The following is a 19,255-nucleotide window of genomic DNA, read 5'->3' on the forward strand; positions in this document are numbered from 1 at the left end:
CCCTTTGGTAATTATACAAGTTGCACATGGTCTTGTTGCCAAATCCCGTTATATGGTGTCAGTTGCAATCTCAGCATGGTTGGCCATGTTATTGAAAGAAAGACGTACCTGTATCCACATCACACTCGTGCTCGCAAGGGTCAGTTAGACGACACCCACATAACTCCATTACCCAGGGCCCACTGCTGTTCTGCTGGTAGTACAGTAAGACCTGGGCTGGATTCAGCCAATCACTGGCAACAAGTTGACTTCCATAAAGCAGGACAAATCTGCTACCTAGACAGAAAGAAGAGCCAGATAATGATATTAGCTTGTTATTGCTTTGAGACCGTAAAAGAATCTGCTTAAATAATCAATTATATTCTAGGAAATTATGTGATCAAAGCAGTAAAAGGAGAAACAGGATTTTGGAATGAAAGTTCAAGTTTATTGTCATGGGCATCTATACCCAGCGACAAACTTTCACAATTGTACAGAGGCAATCATTTTGACTGGTGGCAAAACAGCCTGGTGTGGGAACTCCAATACACAGGAAGCAAGAGGCTACAGGGAGTGGTGAACTCAGCTGGTTTTACCATGGCTATGGCTGTCCCTACCATCAAGGAGATCAACAAGGGGCAAGGTCTCAGGAAGCTGACATCATCATGGCTGCCATCAGACAGGAGGCATGGTAGCTTGAGGACCAACACCACAAGGTTCAATAACAGTTTCTACCACACTGCCATCAGGTTCTTGAAATGACCTGAAAACCCTAATTCTACCTCAAAATATACTTCCCTCAACTAATGTTGCTATGTTTACTTTTGTTTATTTGAGGTATAAGTTCTATACACTTTATGTTAATTTAAGTTTACATCTTTATGATGTTTGTGATGTACTGTGGTCCTCTTGTAAACAGCTAATTTTCAAGGCATTTCTTGTTCATCTCCAAGTGAGCGAAGCCTTGGAATTCCCTATCTTCAAGTCTTGTGGAGACTCAGTCACTGACCATATTTCAAGGAAAAGATTATGAGACCTCAAAACTTGTAGGATATTGGTTAACATAAGAAGGCAGCCCTAAAGTTAAAAAAAAACAATAATGAGGGGTCGAAGGATCTACTTCTGCTTCTGTTTTTATGTTATCTTGCCCAGAGTAGAACTCAGGTAAATGAACCAGTTTGCCTGCAATGTCAGCTTCTATTCAGCTCAAAGTTGAGATTCCAGCTCCCTCACTGTCCCCAACCTTCAGCCGACCAAAGATGACTAAAAATTGACCAAAGCATCCACTACATCATTCCAAGTCCGGGTGTATTGTTAATGACCTTTGAAATTTGTGAACACCAGAATTGTAGGTGGAAAACAATACATTTACTAGCGATGCAGCGTACAGCTCCTGTGATCTCAGTTCAGTTCTGACTGGTGCGGTCTGTGTTGGGGTTAGGTATTTTCCCTGACGACTTGGGCTTCCTCTGGTTGCTCCAGCTTCCCTCACATTCCAAATTCCTTTCGATTAGTGGGTTAAGTGGCCACTGTACATTGTCCCTTGTGTGAAGGATAGAATCAGGGTGGGCAGTTGGTGCAAAACATAAGGAGAATAAAATGGGTTAGGAGGGTTTAAGGTTTAAAAAGATGGCATTGGATGCTTTGTTCTGATTCAGTGTGTCAAAGGACATGTTTCTGTTCTATAGCTCTCTGACACTTTGCAGAATGCTAGTCTCAAACCTCTTCATCAAAAGATTCCTCATCCAAAAGCAATTCAAAAATCAAACAAAATGACACTTCTAAATGTATCATTTCATGGATTTATAACAGTTTAATGGTAAAACTCAAAGAGGGATGGAAAAGAGGGTTGCATCAATCTAATTGACATGAGTGTTTTTTTTCAAACTATTAAAAATGACTACAGGCAAACGTTAACCAGCAGAAAAGAGGGAGATAATCTCCTATATACATGGGTACACTTGCTCTAAGTGATCACTGGGAAGGATAAATTCAGACTGGTGTTAGAGAGACTATTACTATTTGAGTATTATTTAAAGCTAAAGGCAGCTTGCACGGGGTTTGCAAACTGGCATGATCACCTGTACAGATGGGGTCAGGCTCCTCTCTGTTATCACTGGAGACGACTTCAGGGTCAAGGTTAGAGAGATATGCACATTGCAGAAACTGCTAATGGTGAGGCTGCAGAAGGTCATTCGTGAGTGGGTGTTACACATGTGTGCAATATTTAGCATCATAAATCCTTTGGTCATGAAGAAAGATTTAAGCAGCTAGGGCTTCTCTCTTTGGAGTGAAAGAGGATGAGAGATGTTAGAGAAATACACTGGTTTATGAGAGATATAGATAGAGTCGGGTTGCTTAAGGTTGTTATAGCCGGGGGTGGGGTGATAGCGGGGGTGGTATTGGGGACAAGCTCCCACTAGATATTAAATGTTCCTAATGGCGTGCATCTCAAATGGCTTCTGACAACCAAGTCCAGCTCCTGGCCTTCACGTGACAGGAGAAGGGGCAATGATGGGTTACTGGTGCCTTAAAACCAGTCGCTTCAGGCAGATGGGGGCTCATTAAATGTGGTTGGCTGCTCATCTAGGAGAAGGAAAACTTCGCTGCCTTGCGCTGTACCCACTCATGAGGTAGGCTTCAGGAGTAAACCCCGAGGCAAAAATCCGGAGCTGGAGTCCCTAAGGCAGTCCCACTTTGAGTTCAATGTTAACCAGCAATGCCTGTGATGCACCTGGTACCAATTTGTATCAGTCTCTACCGTTCTTTTGGGTTCATCAGCTGTGTGGAGAGGGGAAAAGCTCACGACATGGGCAACAGCTAGCTCTCTATTTTGTACTGCCAGGCTTGCTTATCCAGACAGCTAGGATGCAATATCCATGGTCAACTCTGACCGGTAGAGACCCTCAAATTGTGGACAGTCAACACCATTTTCCCAGGGGTGTAAAGGTTCCAGTCGCCTCTGTAGAGAGCAGTAGGTATCTTGAACGCACAGCTGGGGATGCTGGTGGAGGCTGATACAAATGGGCACTTACAGGCATTTAAGAGACTGTTAAATATTCACATGGATATAAGAAAAAAATTGAGAATTCTGGGCTGTGTAGGAAGGAGGGGTTAAGTTGATTGCAGAGTAGGCTATTGTAGGTCTGTACAACACTGACGTCCGAGCATGCTGATGTCTTACTGCTTCGGGTAAGATGACGATGTGCTTGGGTGTAGCAGCCAGCCAGGTCCAATTAAGGGTGTATTTGTTCATCCTGTACATCGCTTTTACAGTTGCAAATCATGTCTGGATGCCAAGAATAGCAATTACTGCAGGCCTATCCCATTAGCATATCACTCGATAGCTATTGAGCTGAACTTATTGTCTACTGTTGTGTTGTCCCTGGATTTGTTGCGTACCGTTGTTCTGTAATGGTGTGCAGTCCAACATGGGTGCGAGAGATTGTCTTGGACATTTTTGTGGCAATCGCAGGACTCTGCTAGACACTGGTAATGTAGGATACTGCAAGTCCGGTTCACTGGTTCATTGGGGAGACCGATGGCATGGGAGCTGAGTTGTCTTAGTTGTTGCACAGAAAAGGGCTTCATGCCTCAGAGTTACTTGTTGTGGTTGCCAGCGAAGGAGACGCTGGAGCTCTATGGGTTCTGCTATATTTCATATTGAGTTGCAGGCTGGCCCATCCCGTCGGTGCTTGGTGATGCTGTCTGGTCCTCGCTCAGTGCTGCTCTCCAGTGTTTGCTCAGTGGAAGAACAAGCTTGACCAGGACAACTCAGGGATTTGCGCTGTATATTTTTTTTCTATTTCTGACTGCATGCTTTTTTTGAAACTGTAACCATATTTACTACTTGTGCTACATGCTGTGTGCTGTTGGTAATGTGTTTTGCACTTGGCCCCAGAGAAACACTGTTACGTTTGGCTGTATTCATGTGTGTTTGAATGATAATTGAACTTGGAACTTGAATTTGAACTGTGGGCCACAGAACGGTACAGCACAGAAAGTTCTTGGTTGCATTTTATCCTAACAGATTCAGATTGAACTCAGAAGCCATCACAAAGATTGTTTACTTGCACCTACTTCACATCACTCATCTTTGCCTGCACTTCATGCCATCTGCCACAGAATTTCTAACCTCAAACATATTTTATTCACTAACACAATACTAAATTAACAACACATACAAAATGCTGGAGGAACTCAGCAGATCAGCCAGCGTCTATGGAAATGAATAAACAGTCTATATTTCAGGTCAAAACCCTTCCTCAGGACTGGAAAAGAAGGTGGAAGATGCCAGAATAAGAAGGTGTGGGAGGAGGGGAAGAAGGAGAGGCTAGAGGATGATAGGTGAAGCTGGATGGGTGGGGGAGGTGGAGGGGGGAAGGGGGAAGAGGTAAGAAGCTAAGAGATGATAATTTGAAAAGGCAAAATGCTGAAGAACAAAGAGCCTGATAGGAGAGAAGAGTGGACATGGGAGAAAGGGAAGGAGGATGGGACCCAAGGGAAAGTGACAGGTAGGTGAGGAGAAGAGGTAAATTATCCATCTTATTGCTTGACTGAGGAAAACTTAGTCAGCCCAAAATTTTTACTTCACTAAACTTCAGGTCAAAATGTCACTGAGCTGCAGTTGCTGTTGAGGCTCAGACTTAGTTGATTTTTAGGCTTGTAGGAAAGTCTTATGGACAGAGAGAGGAGTTAGGGGTCAGATTAAGATATAGGGACAGGGATGTGGGGGAGTTAGAGATCAGGCCAAAGTCTAGGCCTCCGTTCGGTATTCCAAGGCCAGCGACATAGACTTGTGACAAAAGACATCGGTGGTTAGGATGTTGAGCTTTCAGACCAACGAGGACAAGGACTGGCATCCGATGTACCATCCCATCCCTCACCAGGACGGTCATCGGCAGGTTCCAGGATCAGACTTCTGTATGGGCAGCAGGAACGACGGTCAGTGACCCCCACTAAATATGCGACTTTCTGAAGACCAGAGTTTGAGGCATAATGTTCGAGGACCTGGCCATCGGAGAGTCTGAAATCTAGGACCTGGAGTTCGGGTCCTCATTCATTGTCATCAGTGAGTCCTGGGTTGATACCGAAGATCAAAACTTGAAGGTCGATCAGAAGCCCAGAGGCTGAAGAAACAATGTCTGCAAGTCCACGAGGCCAGAGAAGGTGACCTGTTCTTGGGGTGGAAGACTATCTATGTGTGTACTGCGTGTAGGAATAGGCCTTGTTTTGCTGTTGTTTTGTTGCTGTTGTTCTGTCGTTGTTGCTACTGAACATTGTGGGCACCAGAACACGAGGCAACACTTGCATGCTGCCCTCAGCACATCTTTAGGTCATGTTGGTTGTTAACACAAATTTTAAACTTTGATGCACATTTAATAAATAAATGAATCTGAGTCTCAGTTCCCAGCATGCTTTTGTACACTGACCTACAATGGCTTCCAGTCCTCACCTGCTTCATAGTTATAACACTCAATTTTAAGGCTTGTGCCTGCTGTATGAGACATCTGTGACTTTTCTGGATGAGGAGGGGATTTAAATTGACATGAAAATATTAAACACTCACTTTCAACGGTGTACTCGTGCAAAAATTGTGGAATGCAGTTGAAGCAAGTGATTATGAAGGCAAGTACAACACTGGCCTTTATTGTAAGAAGATTGGAGTGATATGGTATAGAAGTATTTTCTCTGAAATTGAGAAGTATTTTGCTCAGTCCATATCCGGTGCACTGCATAGAATTTTGGTCTCATTTGAAGAAGGATATGATTGTCTAAGGTGTGGTGCAGAGAGAGTTTGGTAAATTGTTTTGAGGAAGGATGTCTTATGATGAACAAATCTTTACTCTCTCTCTCTTTGGTGAGGAGCTATTGAACTGAAATCTTTAAGGAACCTTTTAGGTTGGAATTTGAGAGGATGTTTCCCTTGGTGAGTGAGCATAATACCTAGGGTCTTTGTCTCTGTATGAAAGGTAACTACATATAACTGAGATTCAAAGGATTTTCATTTCTCTGAAGTTCTATTAATTTTCAGCAGTCTCAACCCCAGAGGGCTGGGAATACTTTCATTATGTATATTTGAAGCTGAGTTATATGTATTGTTAGACCACTGACAAATCAAAGATTTTTGGACTCAGACAAGAAATTGAGTCATAACATTATTCAGCCATGACCTTAATAGTGACAGAGAAAGGACAAAATGTGACAGAGGAGGGTAAGACAGAAGAGCCATTCACCCATTGAGTCTACTCTGCCATTCCATCTCCCCATAACCTTACTCATCAAGAATCTGCAGACAGGTCATTCGACCCATTGGGCCCATGTTAGCTATTAGGTGTACTCATCTCATTTACAAGGTTGTAGCCTTCTTTTGCCAGGGCTTTTCAGGAGCTCAGCTAAATACTTCCTTAATGTTCCACGAGTACTGATCTACACTTTCCCCTCAGGCGGTACATTCCATATTTCACCTATAAAAATATTCTATCTCAATTTCCCTTCTCTCACCTTAAACCTACACCCTCTGCTGTAGTAAAGTATTTCTCATCACTCATTCAATCAAATCTCTTCTCGGCTCTCTGGTTCAAGGAAAACAAATACAACCCATCTACTCTCCCTTCATATCTGAAACACTTCAACCTAGGCAAAATCCCATGAAATCTCCTTTTCACTCTGCATGGTACCATCATCTCCTGCTGACGATGTGGTGACCTGCTCTGCACACATCACTCCAGCTGCGGCCAAACTAATATGCAATGGCAGGCATTTAAAGGTTGCATGGATGAACTACAACAATTGTTCATCCCAGTTTGGCAAAAGAATAAATCAAGGAAGGTAGTGCACCCGTGGCTGACAAGAGAAATTAGGGATAGTATCAATTCCAAAGAAGTAGCATACAAATTAGCCAGAGAAAGTGGCTCACCTGAGGACTGGGAGAAATTCAGAGTTCAGCAGAGGAGGACAAAGGGCTTAATTAGGAAGGGGAAAAAAGATTATAAGAGAAAACTGGCAGAGAACATAAAAACGGACTGTAAAAGCTTTTATAGATATGTAAAAAGGAAAAGACTGATAAAGACAAATGTAGGTCCCCTGCAAACAGAAACAGGTGAATTGATTATGGGGAGCAAGGACATGGCAGACCAATTGAATAATTACTTTGGTTCTGTCTTCACTAAGGAGGACATAAATAATCTTCCAGAAATAGTAAGGGACAGAGGGTCCAGTGAGATGGAGGAACTGAGCGAAATACATGTTAGTAGGGAAGTGGTGTTAGGTAAATTGAAGGGATTGAAGGCAGATAAATCCCCAGGGCCAGATGGTCTGCATCCCAGAGTGCTTAAGGAAGTGGCCCAAGAAATAGTGGATGCATTAGTGATAATTTTTCAAAACTTGTTAGATTCTGGACTAGTTCCTGGGGATTGGAGGGTGGCTAATGTAACCCCACTTTTTAAAAAAGGAGGGAGAGAGAAACCGGGGAATTATAGGCCGGTTAGCCTAACGTCGGTGGTGGGGAAACTGCTGGAGTCAGTTATCAAGGATGTGATAACAGCACATTTGGAAAGCGGTGAAATGATCGGACAAAGTCAGCATGGATTTGTGAAAGGAAAATCATGTCTGACGAATCTCATAGAATTTTTTGAGGATGTAACTAGTAGAGTGGATAGGGGAGAACCAGTGGATGTGGTATATTTGGATTTTCAAAAGGCTTTTGACAAGGTCCCACATAGGAGATTAGTGTGCAAACTTAAAGCACACGGTATTGGGGGTAAGGTATTGGTGTGGGTGTAGAATTGGTTAGCAGACAGGAAGCAAAGAGTGGGAATAAACGGGAGCTTTTCAGAATGGCAGGCGGTGACTAGTGGGGTACCGCAAGGCTCAGTGCTGGGACCCCAGTTGTTTACAATATATATTAATGACTTGGATGAGGGAATTAAATGCAGCATCTCCAAGTTTGCGGATGACACAAAGCTGGGTGGCAGTGTTAGCAGTGAGGAGGATGCTAAGAGGATGCAGGGTGACTTGGATAGGTTGGGTGAGTGGGCAAACTCATGGCAGATGCAATTTAATGTGGATAAATGTGAAGTTATCCACTTTGGTGGCAAAAATAGGAAAACAGATTATTATCTGAATGGTGGCCGATTAGGAAAAGGGGAGGTGCAACGAGACCTGGGTGTCATTATACACCAGTCATTGAAAGTGGGCATGCAGGTACAGCAGGCGGTGAAAAAGGCGAATGGTATGCTGGCATTTATAGCGAGAGGATTCGAGTACAGGAGCAGGGAGGTACTACTGCAGTTGTACAAGGCCTTGGTGAGACCACACCTGGAGTATTGTGTGCAGTTTTGGTCCCCTAATCTGAGGAAAGACATCTTTGCCATAGAGGGAGTACAAAGAAGGTTCACCAGATTGATTCCTGGGATGGCAGGTCTTTCATATGAAGAAAGACTGGATGAACTGGGCTTGTACTCGTTGGAATTTAGAAGATTGAGGGGGGATCTGATTGAAACGTATAAGATCCTAAAGGGATTGGACAGGCTAGATGCGGGAAGATTATTCCCGATGTTGGGGAGGTCCAGAACGAGGGGTCACAGTTTGAGGATAGAGGGGAAGCCTTTTAGGACCAAGATTAGGAAAAACTTCTTCACACAGAGAGTGGTGAATCTGTGGAATTCTCTGCCACAGCAAACTGTTGAGGCCAGTTCATTGGCTATGTTTAAGAGGGAGTTAGATATGGCCCTTGTGGCTACAGGGGTCAGGGGGTATGGAGGGAAGGCTGGGTTCTGAGTTGGATGATCAGCCATGATCATAATAAATGGCGGTGCAGGCTCGAAGGGCCGAATGGCCTACTCCTGCACCTATTTTCTATGTTTCTATGTTTCTATGTTTCTATAAAGTTGTATCCTAACCTCCCTACTCTTGTATTCAATTAACGCAAGAGAAAATAAAGGAAAATACTTCATCACCAACATCATGCAGTCCTATGTATTAAGAGTCCATGCCCATTTGCCAGAAGGATTGGATGTTTCTATTGTGTAAGTTGCCTGGTGCTGATCTCCCTTTTAAAGGAACTTAAGCGATGGTTTCCGAACATGGGGAGATGTTTAGTGTTACTTGTTGCTGTTCTGCACGATTGACCGAAGTTGCCGGAAGAGAAGGGGAAGAGAGGCATCCAGCAGTTGATTTTATCTCCACCAGCATTTCTCCTAGTTGGACTTCAGTGACAATCACTGCAGTCTGTCCTTTACTTGAATGATGTTCACACTTCACTCAGTAAATCCTGAATAAAGTCTGGCGGAACTCTAACCACAGCATAGGCCAAAACCTACACTGCATCTATCTGTGAAGGGGAATACGGTGTCGATCCATATGTGCCTAGCTCCTTCTGTGCATCTGCTGGAGACACACATTTCTGCCATTACTACAATGTTGCTCTCATCGTCAACCCCACTTTCAAATAAAAAGGCAATACAAATATGCATTCTGAAGTAAATTTATGGATTAGTTAAAGTTCATACAGATATGAACTAATTTCGAATGACAAAGGTGAGTCTCAGAGTGATCTCATTAATCTCTTTCCCCTCTGATTTGTCTGAAAACTGTTCTCTCTCCCATGCCCTTTCCATTTCCTCCAATCCTCTTCAACCCACTTGTACTGCAGGTTATTGACGATAACAAATAAATCACCTGGTCCAGATGAACTACCTACCACCCGAGGGTTCTGAAAGAGGTAGATGAAGAGATTGTGGAGGCATTAGTAATGATATTTCAAGAACCACTAGAATCTGCAATGATTCTGGAGGACTGGAAGATTGCAAATACTGTTCCACTGCTTACGAAGGGGGGGTGGGTGGCAGGGAACAAAAGACAGGAAATTATAGGCCAGGTAGCCTGACTGGTAAGATGTTAGAGTCCATTATTATGGATGTGGTTCTGGGGTACTTGGAGTCACATGATAAAATAGGTTGAAATCAGCATGGTTTTCTGAAGGGGAAATTTTGCCTGACAAAGTTGTTGGAATTCTTTGAGGAAATACCAGGCGGGATAGACAAACGAGAGTCAGTAGATGTTATTTACTTGGATTTTTGGAAGGCCTTTGACAAGGTGCTGCACATGAGGCTGCTTAGCAAGATTTGATGGTATTGGATTTGCTGATATGTGCGTGCAAAAAATGTTTGGACAGGTATGTCAATAAGAAAAGGTTTTGAGGAATAGGGATCAAATGCAGACAAATGGGATGAGCTTAGGTTGGCAGATTGTTTGGCGTGGGTGAGTTAGGACAAAGGGCCTGCTTCTGTGATTTATAACTCTGATACCAAAGTCAAATTTCATGCACTCAGAAGAGAGAAGTGTGCACACAAACAGCACCTGAGGTCATGTCCATAGTGAGATATTCACAGCCCCTCACTTCACCAAAAGTAAAGAATCAGAGAATCTGAATGCATACCTCAGCCATGCCCAGCCACAATTATTGATGCCACAGCCCAGTCTCAGCACAGGCAGTGGCTATATTGTAGGAGGAGATGTTAGTTCTTGGCACTGCTGAGTCCTCTGCTGATGCATCCTGTCATTATGCCTTGGCTGCACCCAGCAGGCAGCGTGATATTGTACAGCAGGACAGCAATCTCCAGTCCAAGAAGAATGCCAGATAACCGCAAACAACTAGTGCCTAGAAACTGGAATTCCTACATCATGAGTGCCCCCCCACCACACACCCCTGTGAATTACAGATTGATCCGGGACACAGAGATAGCAGCACGGGCCCTGGATTTGATTTGAATCTCAGTGGACTGAGATCAGTGAAGCGAGAATCACAGGTATTCATCCATCATCCCTTCCGTCTGGATCTGAAGAATGTAGATTGCTGTGGACAGGGCAGAGCCTTTATTTGCCACTTCATTCCTGAACCATAGGCAAGTTGTTCTTAAAGCTTTTGCATTCACCTCTGGTTACCCCATCAGGGGAATGATATGGAGGCTTTTAAGAATGTGCAGAAGTGTTTAACCAAGATTCTGCCTGGATAGAGAGTATGTTCTAAAAGGAGAAGATGTACAAACTAGGGTTGTTCTCCACAGTGATGGAGGCTGAGGGGAGACCTGATGGAAGTTTATAGAATTATGAGAGGCAAAGTCAGAGCAGACTTTAATCAATAAGTGTCATGACCTTGGCTTCAATACCACCTTGTGCAACTGGATCCTCGATTTCCTCACTTGCAGACCCCAGTCAGTTCAGATTAATAACAACATCTCCTCCACGATCTCCATCAGCAAAAGGTACACCACAGGGCTGTGTACTTAGCCCCCAGCTCTACTGGCTTTATACTTATACATGTGAACCTAAGGACAGCTCCAGTGCCATATTTAAGTTTGCTGATGATGTCACTGTCATTGGCTGAATCAAAAGTGGTATCAAATCGGTACATAGGAGGGAGACTGAAAATCTGTTCGAATGGTGCACAACAACAACCTTTCACTCAACGTCAGCAAAACCAAAGACTACAGGAGGAAGAAACCAGAGGTCGATTAGACAGTCCCCATTAGGAGATCAGAGGTAGAAAGGGTCAATAACTTTGAATTCTTTGCTGTTAAAATTTCCAAAGATTTGTTCTGGGACTAGTGTGCAATTGCCATTGCAAAGATGGCACAGCAGTGCCTTTTTTCTTACAAGTTTGTGCCACGTCATCTGAAACTTTGACAAAATTCTATAGATGCACAGAGGAGAGTATCCGACTGGTTGTAAAATGGCCTGGTATGGAAACACCAACGTCCACGAATGGAAAAGCCTCCAAAAATTGATGGATGCAGCCCAGTCCATCACAGGCAAAGCCCTCCCAACCATTCAGCACATCTATAAGAAGCTTGGTCCCAAGAAAGCAACACGCATCATCAAGGACCCCACCGTACAGGCCGTGCTCTCTTCTCAGTGCAGCCATTGGGAAGGAGGTACAGAAGCCTTAGGTCCCACAGCACCAGGTTCAGGAATAATTATTACTCTTCAATGTTATACTCCTGAACCGGCGTGGATATCTTCACTCACCTCAACACTGGTGAGTGAAGATAACCACATTAATACAGACTACCTTTCAAAGATTCTGCAGCTCGTATCCTCAGTTTTATATATTTATTGTATTTGCACAATTTGTCTTCTTCTGCACATCGGTTGTTTATCAGTCTTTGTGTGGCTTTTCATTGATTACATAGAAACATAGAAACATAGAAAATAAGTGCAGGAGTAGGCCATTCGGCCCTTTGAGCCTGCACCGCCATTTATTATGATCATGGCTGATCATCCAACTCAGAACCCAGCCTTCCCTCCATACCCCCTGACCCCTGTAGCCACAAGGGCCATATCTAACTCCCTCTTAAACATAGCCAATGAACTGGCCTCAACAGTTCGCTGTGGCAGAGAATTCCACAGATTCACCACTCTCTGTGTGAAGAAGTTTTTCCTAATCTTGGTCCTAAAAGGCTTCCCCTCTATCCTCAAACTGTGACCCCTCGTTCTGGACCTCCCCAACATCGGGAATAATCTTCCCGCATCTAGCCTGTCCAATCCCTTTAGGATCTTATACGTTTCAATCAGATCCCCCCTCAATCTTCTAAATTCCAACGAGTACAAGCCCAGTTCATCCAGTCTTTCTTCATATGAAAGACCTGCCATCCCAGGAATCAATCTGGTGAACCTTCTTTGTACTCCCTCTATGGCAAAGATGTCTTTCCTCAGATTAGGGGACCAAAACTGCACACAATACTCCAGGTGTGGTCTCACCAAGGCCTTGTACAACTGCAGTAGTACCTCCCTGCTACTGTACTCGAATCCTCTCGCTATAAATGCCAGCATACCATTCGCCTTTTTCACTGCCTGCTGTACCTGCATGCCCACTTTCAATGACTGGTGTATAATGACACCCAGGTCTCGTTGCACCTCCCCTTTTCCTAATCGGCCACCATTCAGATAATAATCTGTTTTCCTATTTTTGCCACCAAAGTGGATAACTTCACATTTATCCACATTAAATTGCATCTGCCATGAGTTTGCCCACTCACCCAACCTATCCAAGTCACCCTGCATCCTCTTAGCATCCTCCTCACTGCTAACACTGCCACCCAGCTTCGTGTCATCCGCAAACTTGGAGATGCTGCATTTAATTCCCTCATCCAAGTCATTAATATATATTGTAAACAACTGGGGTCCCAGCACTGAGCCTTGCGGTACCCCACTAGTCACCGCCTGCCATTCTGAAAAGGTCCCATTTATTCCCACTCTTTGCTTCCTGTCTGCTAACCAATCTCCACCCACACCAATATCTTACCCCCAATACCGTGTGCTTTAAGTTTGCACACTAATCTCCTGTGTGGGACCTTGTCAAAAGCCTTTTGAAAATCCAAATATACCACATCCACTGGTTCTCCCCTATCCACTCTACTAGTTACATCCTCAAAAAATTCTATGAGATTCGTCAGACATGATTTTCCTTTCACAAATCCATGCTGACTTTGTCCGATCATTTCACCGCTTTCCAAATGTGCTGTTATCACATCCTTGATAACTGACTCCAGCAGTTTCCCCACCACCAACGTTAGGCTAACCGGCCTATAATTCCCCGGTTTCTCTCTCCCTCCTTTTTTAAAAAGTGGGGTTACATTAGCCACCCTCCAATCCTCAGGAACTAGTCCAGAATCTAACGAGTTTTGAAAAATTATCACTAATGCATCCACTATTTCTTGGGCTACCTCCTTAAGCACTCTAGGATGCAGACCATCTGGCCCTGGGGATTTATCTGCCTTCAATCCCTTCAATTTACCTAACACCACTTCCCTACTAACATGTATTTCACTCAGTTCCTCCATCTCACTGGACCCTCTGTCCCTTACTATTTCTGGAAGATTATTTATGTCCTCCTTAGTGAAGACAGAACCAAAGTAATTATTCAATTGGTCTGCCATGTCCTTGCTCCCCATAATCAATTCACCTGATTCTGTCTGCAGGGGACCTACATTTGTCTTTACCAGTCTTTTCCTTTTTACATATCTATAAAAGCTTTTACAGTCCGTTTTTATGTTCTCTGCCAGTTTTCTCTTATAATCTTTTTTCCCCTTCCTAATTAAGCCCTTTGTCCTCCTCTGCTGAACTCTGAATTTCTCCCAGTCCTCAGGTGAGCCACTTTCTCTGGCTAATTTGTATGCTACTTCTTTGGAATTAATACTATCCCTAATTTCTCTTGTCAGCCACGGGTGCACTACCTTCCTTGATTTATTCTTTTGCCAAACTGGGATGAACAATTGTTGTAGTTCATCCACGCAACCTTTAAATGCTTGCCATTGCATATCCACCGTCAATCCTTTAAGTGTCATTTGCCAGTCTATCTTAGCTAATTCACGTCTCATTCCTTCAAAGTTATCCCTCTTTAAGTTCGGAACCTTTGTTTCTGAATTAACTATGTCACTCTCCATGTTAATGAAGAATTCCACCATATTATGGTCACTCTTACCCAAGCGGCCTCTCACGACAAGATCGCTAATTAACCCTTCCTCATTGCTCAAAACCCAGTCCAGAATAGCCTGCTCTCTAGTTGGTTCCTCGACATGTTGTTTCAAAAAACCATCCCGCATACATTCCAAGAAATCCTCTTCCTCAGCACCTTTACCAATTTGGTTCACCCAGTCTACATGTAGATTGAAGTCACCCATTATAACTGCTGTTCCTTTATTGCACACATTTCTAATTTCCTGTTTAATACCATCTCCGACCTCACTACTACTGTTAGGTGGCCTGTACACAACTCCCACCAGCGTCTTCTGCCCCTTAGTGTTACGCAGCTCTACCCATATTGATTCCACATCTTCCCGGCTTATGTCCTTCCTTTCTATTGCGTTAATCTCTTCTTTAACCAGCAACACCACCCCACCTCCCCTTCCTTCATGTCTATCCCTCCTGAATATTGAATATCCCTGAACGTTGAGCTCCCATCCCTGGTCACCCTGGAGCCATGTCTCTGTGATCCCAACTATATCATAATCATTAATAACAATCTGCACTTTCAATTCATCCACCTTATTACGAATGCTCCTTGCATTGACACATAAAGCCTTCAGGCGCTCTTTTACAACTCTCTTAGCCCTTGTACAATTATGTTGAAAAGTGGCCCTTTTTAATGCTTGCCCTGGATTTGTCGGCCTGCCACTTTTACTTTTCTCCTTAGTACTTTTTGCTTCTACCCTCACTTTACACCCCTCTGTTGTATTTCTTTGTTCTATTGTGAATGTCTGCAAGAAAATGAATCTCAGCATAGTATATGGTGACATATACATACATTTATAAATAAATCTATTTTCAACTTCAAACTTGAAAGTTAGTGTCATTTTCCTAGATTGGAAGTGTCTAATACTAGAAGCCTTGCATTTAAAATGAGAAGGGGTAAATTGAAGGAGATGAGTGGGACAATTCTTCTCTTACTCAATGTGATGAATTCCTGGAATATACTGCCAGGGCTGGAGGTTTGATATAGACAGTGAAAAGGCTCTTAGATAGGCACTTAAAATGCAGAAAATGGTGAGATATTGCCCATGTGCCAGCCAAAGTGTTTGATCGGAATTAATTGAATTAGTTTGGGCCAAAGGGCCTGTTCGTGTGCTGTATTATTCTCTGTTCTATGAAAGTGACTATTAAAATTCTTAGAATAGACTAACATCTCTCCTTTCAACCAGTCACAGTACAGAAACAGGCCCTTCAGCGCAGAGTCCATCAACCACCCATTTGCACTAACCCTACATATATCTCCACACCTTCTCATAAACTGCATCCTCCCCATCCCTGATTCTATCACTCACACACTGGGGGGGGGGCAATTATCTCATTAAACAGCTCCATCATTGGGATGCAAGAGGAAACCAGAGCTCCTGGTGTAAATCTGTGTAGTCATAGAGACAGAGTCCAACTAGTTCATACAAAACCATTTAAACTGCCCTACTCACATTGACCTGCACCGGGATCATAGCCACAAAAATCCCAACCATCCATGTACCTATCCAAACTTGTTTTAAATGTTGAAATCAAGCTCACATACACCACTTTCGCTGGCAGTTTGTTCCACACTCTCTCAACCCTCTGAGAGAAGTTGTTTCCCTTCATGTTCCCCTTAAACTTTTCACCTTTCACCCTTAATCCATGACCTCTAGTTGTCATCCCACCCAGCCTCAGTGGGAAAAAAGCCTGCTTGCATTTACCGTACCTATACCCCTCACAGATTTGTGCAAAATGTGCAGACTTCAATTAGATAACACTGGAGATGAGGTTTGAATTTGGGTCAAAGAGGAGGCTCCACCAGCTGCTGCTTCATGTTGGTAAAGCATATGCAGTACCTGACTTGGTGACACCATTAGATGCACAGCCAGTATTAAGAACAGTTCACCGGGCACAGAGGCAGTTCCCTGACAGGCACAATTTTACTCAGCAGCTATCCCTGGAATGATTTACCCTGGGCAAACATCACTGCTGCTTGTGCCCTGCATATAAAAGCTGTGCACAGATGAATCCAGTTTCATAGCTTCTATCTCTAGTGCAGCAAAAATGTCAACAGCATGACAGCCGTGTTCCCCAGCAATCAACACTTTGGTAAGGCAAAGTAGAAAAATGTAGGTGTCAGCTTTGTCTCAGTGGTAGTGTTCACACCTCTGAATCAATGGTCACAGGCTCCTGACAACTCACTCTACAACATATGTTGTCACTACCAGGTTGCTGAAATTGTACAGGCATGAGAATTCTTTGGCATTGTACTATGTTTCTCTACGTTGTGCGGGTGAACTTCACTTTTTTTGGTGAATAAATAATACATATGTTAAACTTCATAGTTTGCACTGTCCACATAATTATGCTTGGCATTTCCATAATTCTATGTACTAGAACTGAGGTGGGCAGATGTTGTCTGCAAGATATTAATGCACTGGCTCTTACAGGATGTTTAACACAAGAATACTCACAGTTGACATCTGTCCTTGTGAAATTCAAATTCTTAATGTCCCCCGGTGGAATATTCCATCTGGTTAGGAAACTCCGTGGGGTGTTGTGGGGCAGTGCTCTATTCACAGCAGCTCCTTTTCACAGGAGTGCGCATATCCCCAAAGATCAGTAGTGAGGAGATTTGGACCTCCATGGCCCATCTGACAACAGCACCAACTTGCAATGGGTGGCAGATGTTTGGGACAGTTGGCTAGGACACAAGTACAAGAGCATTGTTTCCAGCAGTTGGGGTACTGATGTTGAGCTGTATCCCAAGGCATTGCCATCTGCTATGCCAGATCACAGTGCCTCAGTCTCACCTCCCTAATGGTTGCAAGCAATGAGGAACTTTTGCATGCTTCTGAGGATCCTCACCCTTTGTTTTTACAGATGCACCATAGGAAGCATTGCATCTGGATGCAACACGATATATTGTATGGCACCCGCTCTGTCCAAGACCACAAGAAATTGCAGAGTTGTGAATGCAGCCCAGTTCATCCTGCAAGCCAACCTCCCCTCCGCTGATTCTGTCTATGCTTCCTGCCGCCTTGGGAAACAGTCAAGATAATGAAGAGCCCCTCCCACCCTGGTTATTTTCCTTTTACCCTGTCCCATCAGGCTGAAGATATAAAAACCCGAGAACATCAAACACCAGACTTGAAGGCAGTCTCTATCCTACGGTTACCTGACACTTCAATGAAACTTTCCTGCATTAAAATTGAACTCTTGAACTCCTAAGCAACTGCATTATGGTCCTTCTACCTCATTTGTCTACCAGTACTACACCACCCTGTATCCGCAGCATTATATACTCCACATTCTCTTTTCTTATTCCTGCCTCAATGTAATTTTGTCTGGAATGATCTCTTTGAATGGCAGACAAAGTAAAATCTTTTCACCGCCTCTCCGTACATATGACAATAATAATAGCCATTGCAGTGTAGTGGTTGGCGTGATGCTAATACAGCTCCAGTTGTCAAAGTTCAGAGTTCAAATCCAGCACCAAATGTAAGAAGTTTGTACATTATTCCTGTGAGCACATGGGTTTCCTCCAGGTACTCTGGTTTCCACCTACATTCCATAGATGTACTGGTTAGTAGGTTAATTTGTCATTGTGAATTGTTCTGTGCTAAGGCTAGGGTTGCTGGGCAATGCAGTTTGCTGGGCAAGAAGGGCCTGTTCTGCATTGTATAAATAAATAATACACCGATAAACAAAAACAAATAAATGATAAATCAATAACAATAGAGTGCAGACTTGATACAACTGGATGGAGCTTCCACTGATGAATGTATATCCTGTATAAGAACATCACCGCACTGTGGGAGTGTCATTTCCTGCTGCCATTAAGATGCCCACCTCTTCTTAGCAGTTAAAGTTGTTGGCTGCTCTGAGATTTTAGGGAAAGATGTTCCGCCTGGAAATGCATGCCCTTGTGCATACTCATCTGAGTCATTTGCATCAGCAAAAGGGCATAATTTCACCATTCATAGAGCTGCCGCATCTGGTTGTCCAACTGTCTGTCTTGCATCACAGAGATAAGAACCTCACTATTGACTGTCCTGCCCTCACATCACTAAATTTAAGCTTAGAAAGGAAGACTTCAATCCTCTTCCACTTCATTGTGAGTTTTTCTCATCAGATGAATGTGTGATCTCCTGTGAACTTTCAATGGCAAGACAAATGAACGCAAAGACAGCGATGATCAGTAAAAGTACAGGAACACAGCCTCAGATCTGGCTACGCACCTCACTCCATTCCAGTCCCCTAGTGGTGTCCACAGCCCCCTGGGTCTAGCTGCTCACAGGACTCCACTTCCAGCCCTTGCCTTGGCCACACATCTGCCTCCATTTCCAGCAATTGTTTTTAGCTGCACAGCTAGATGTTCCCAGTTCTGGCTCCACATCTAGGTCTATTGCTGGAAATCAGCTGTGGGCACACATCTGGCCCCATTCCCTATCACCAGCTCCCATGTACAACTGACCACATTCATGATCCCTCCTCCTGGCTGCTGCTGCTCCACCCATGTTTGTGTCCCCTTTAGATTAGGCACAAAACCTGTGGCTACTGGTCAGTGGTAATCCCTGTTCTCCTACATACTTGAAATATAGGAATATACTCTCCTATGAGACTTGGAGCATTTGCATCACGCATATCACAAAGATACCGCCAATTTTACCTCCACAATAAGATAAGATAAGAACAGATAAGCAAGATAACCCAACCAACATCCCTAGCATTGTGGCCATAATTGCCACATTGACTGCATGCCCAACACCAGACT

General features: G+C 43.7%; 1 protein-coding gene across 1 annotated transcript in view; it reads right to left on the reverse strand.

Annotated features, from left to right (window-relative positions):
* The window catches only part of astn1 (astrotactin 1), a 2,838,691-nt gene that overhangs the window by 1,612,127 nt on the left and 1,207,309 nt on the right, over positions 1-19,255 (reverse strand). The window contains exon 7 of the mRNA XM_063063753.1: positions 109-276. Within this exon, the coding sequence (XP_062919823.1) occupies positions 109-276 (168 nt within the window). The remainder of the gene's footprint in view (positions 1-108; positions 277-19,255) is intronic.

The sequence above is a fragment of the Mobula hypostoma genome, chromosome 12 (genome assembly GCF_963921235.1).
Source record: "Mobula hypostoma chromosome 12, sMobHyp1.1, whole genome shotgun sequence".
Taxonomy (NCBI): domain Eukaryota; kingdom Metazoa; phylum Chordata; class Chondrichthyes; order Myliobatiformes; family Myliobatidae; genus Mobula; species Mobula hypostoma.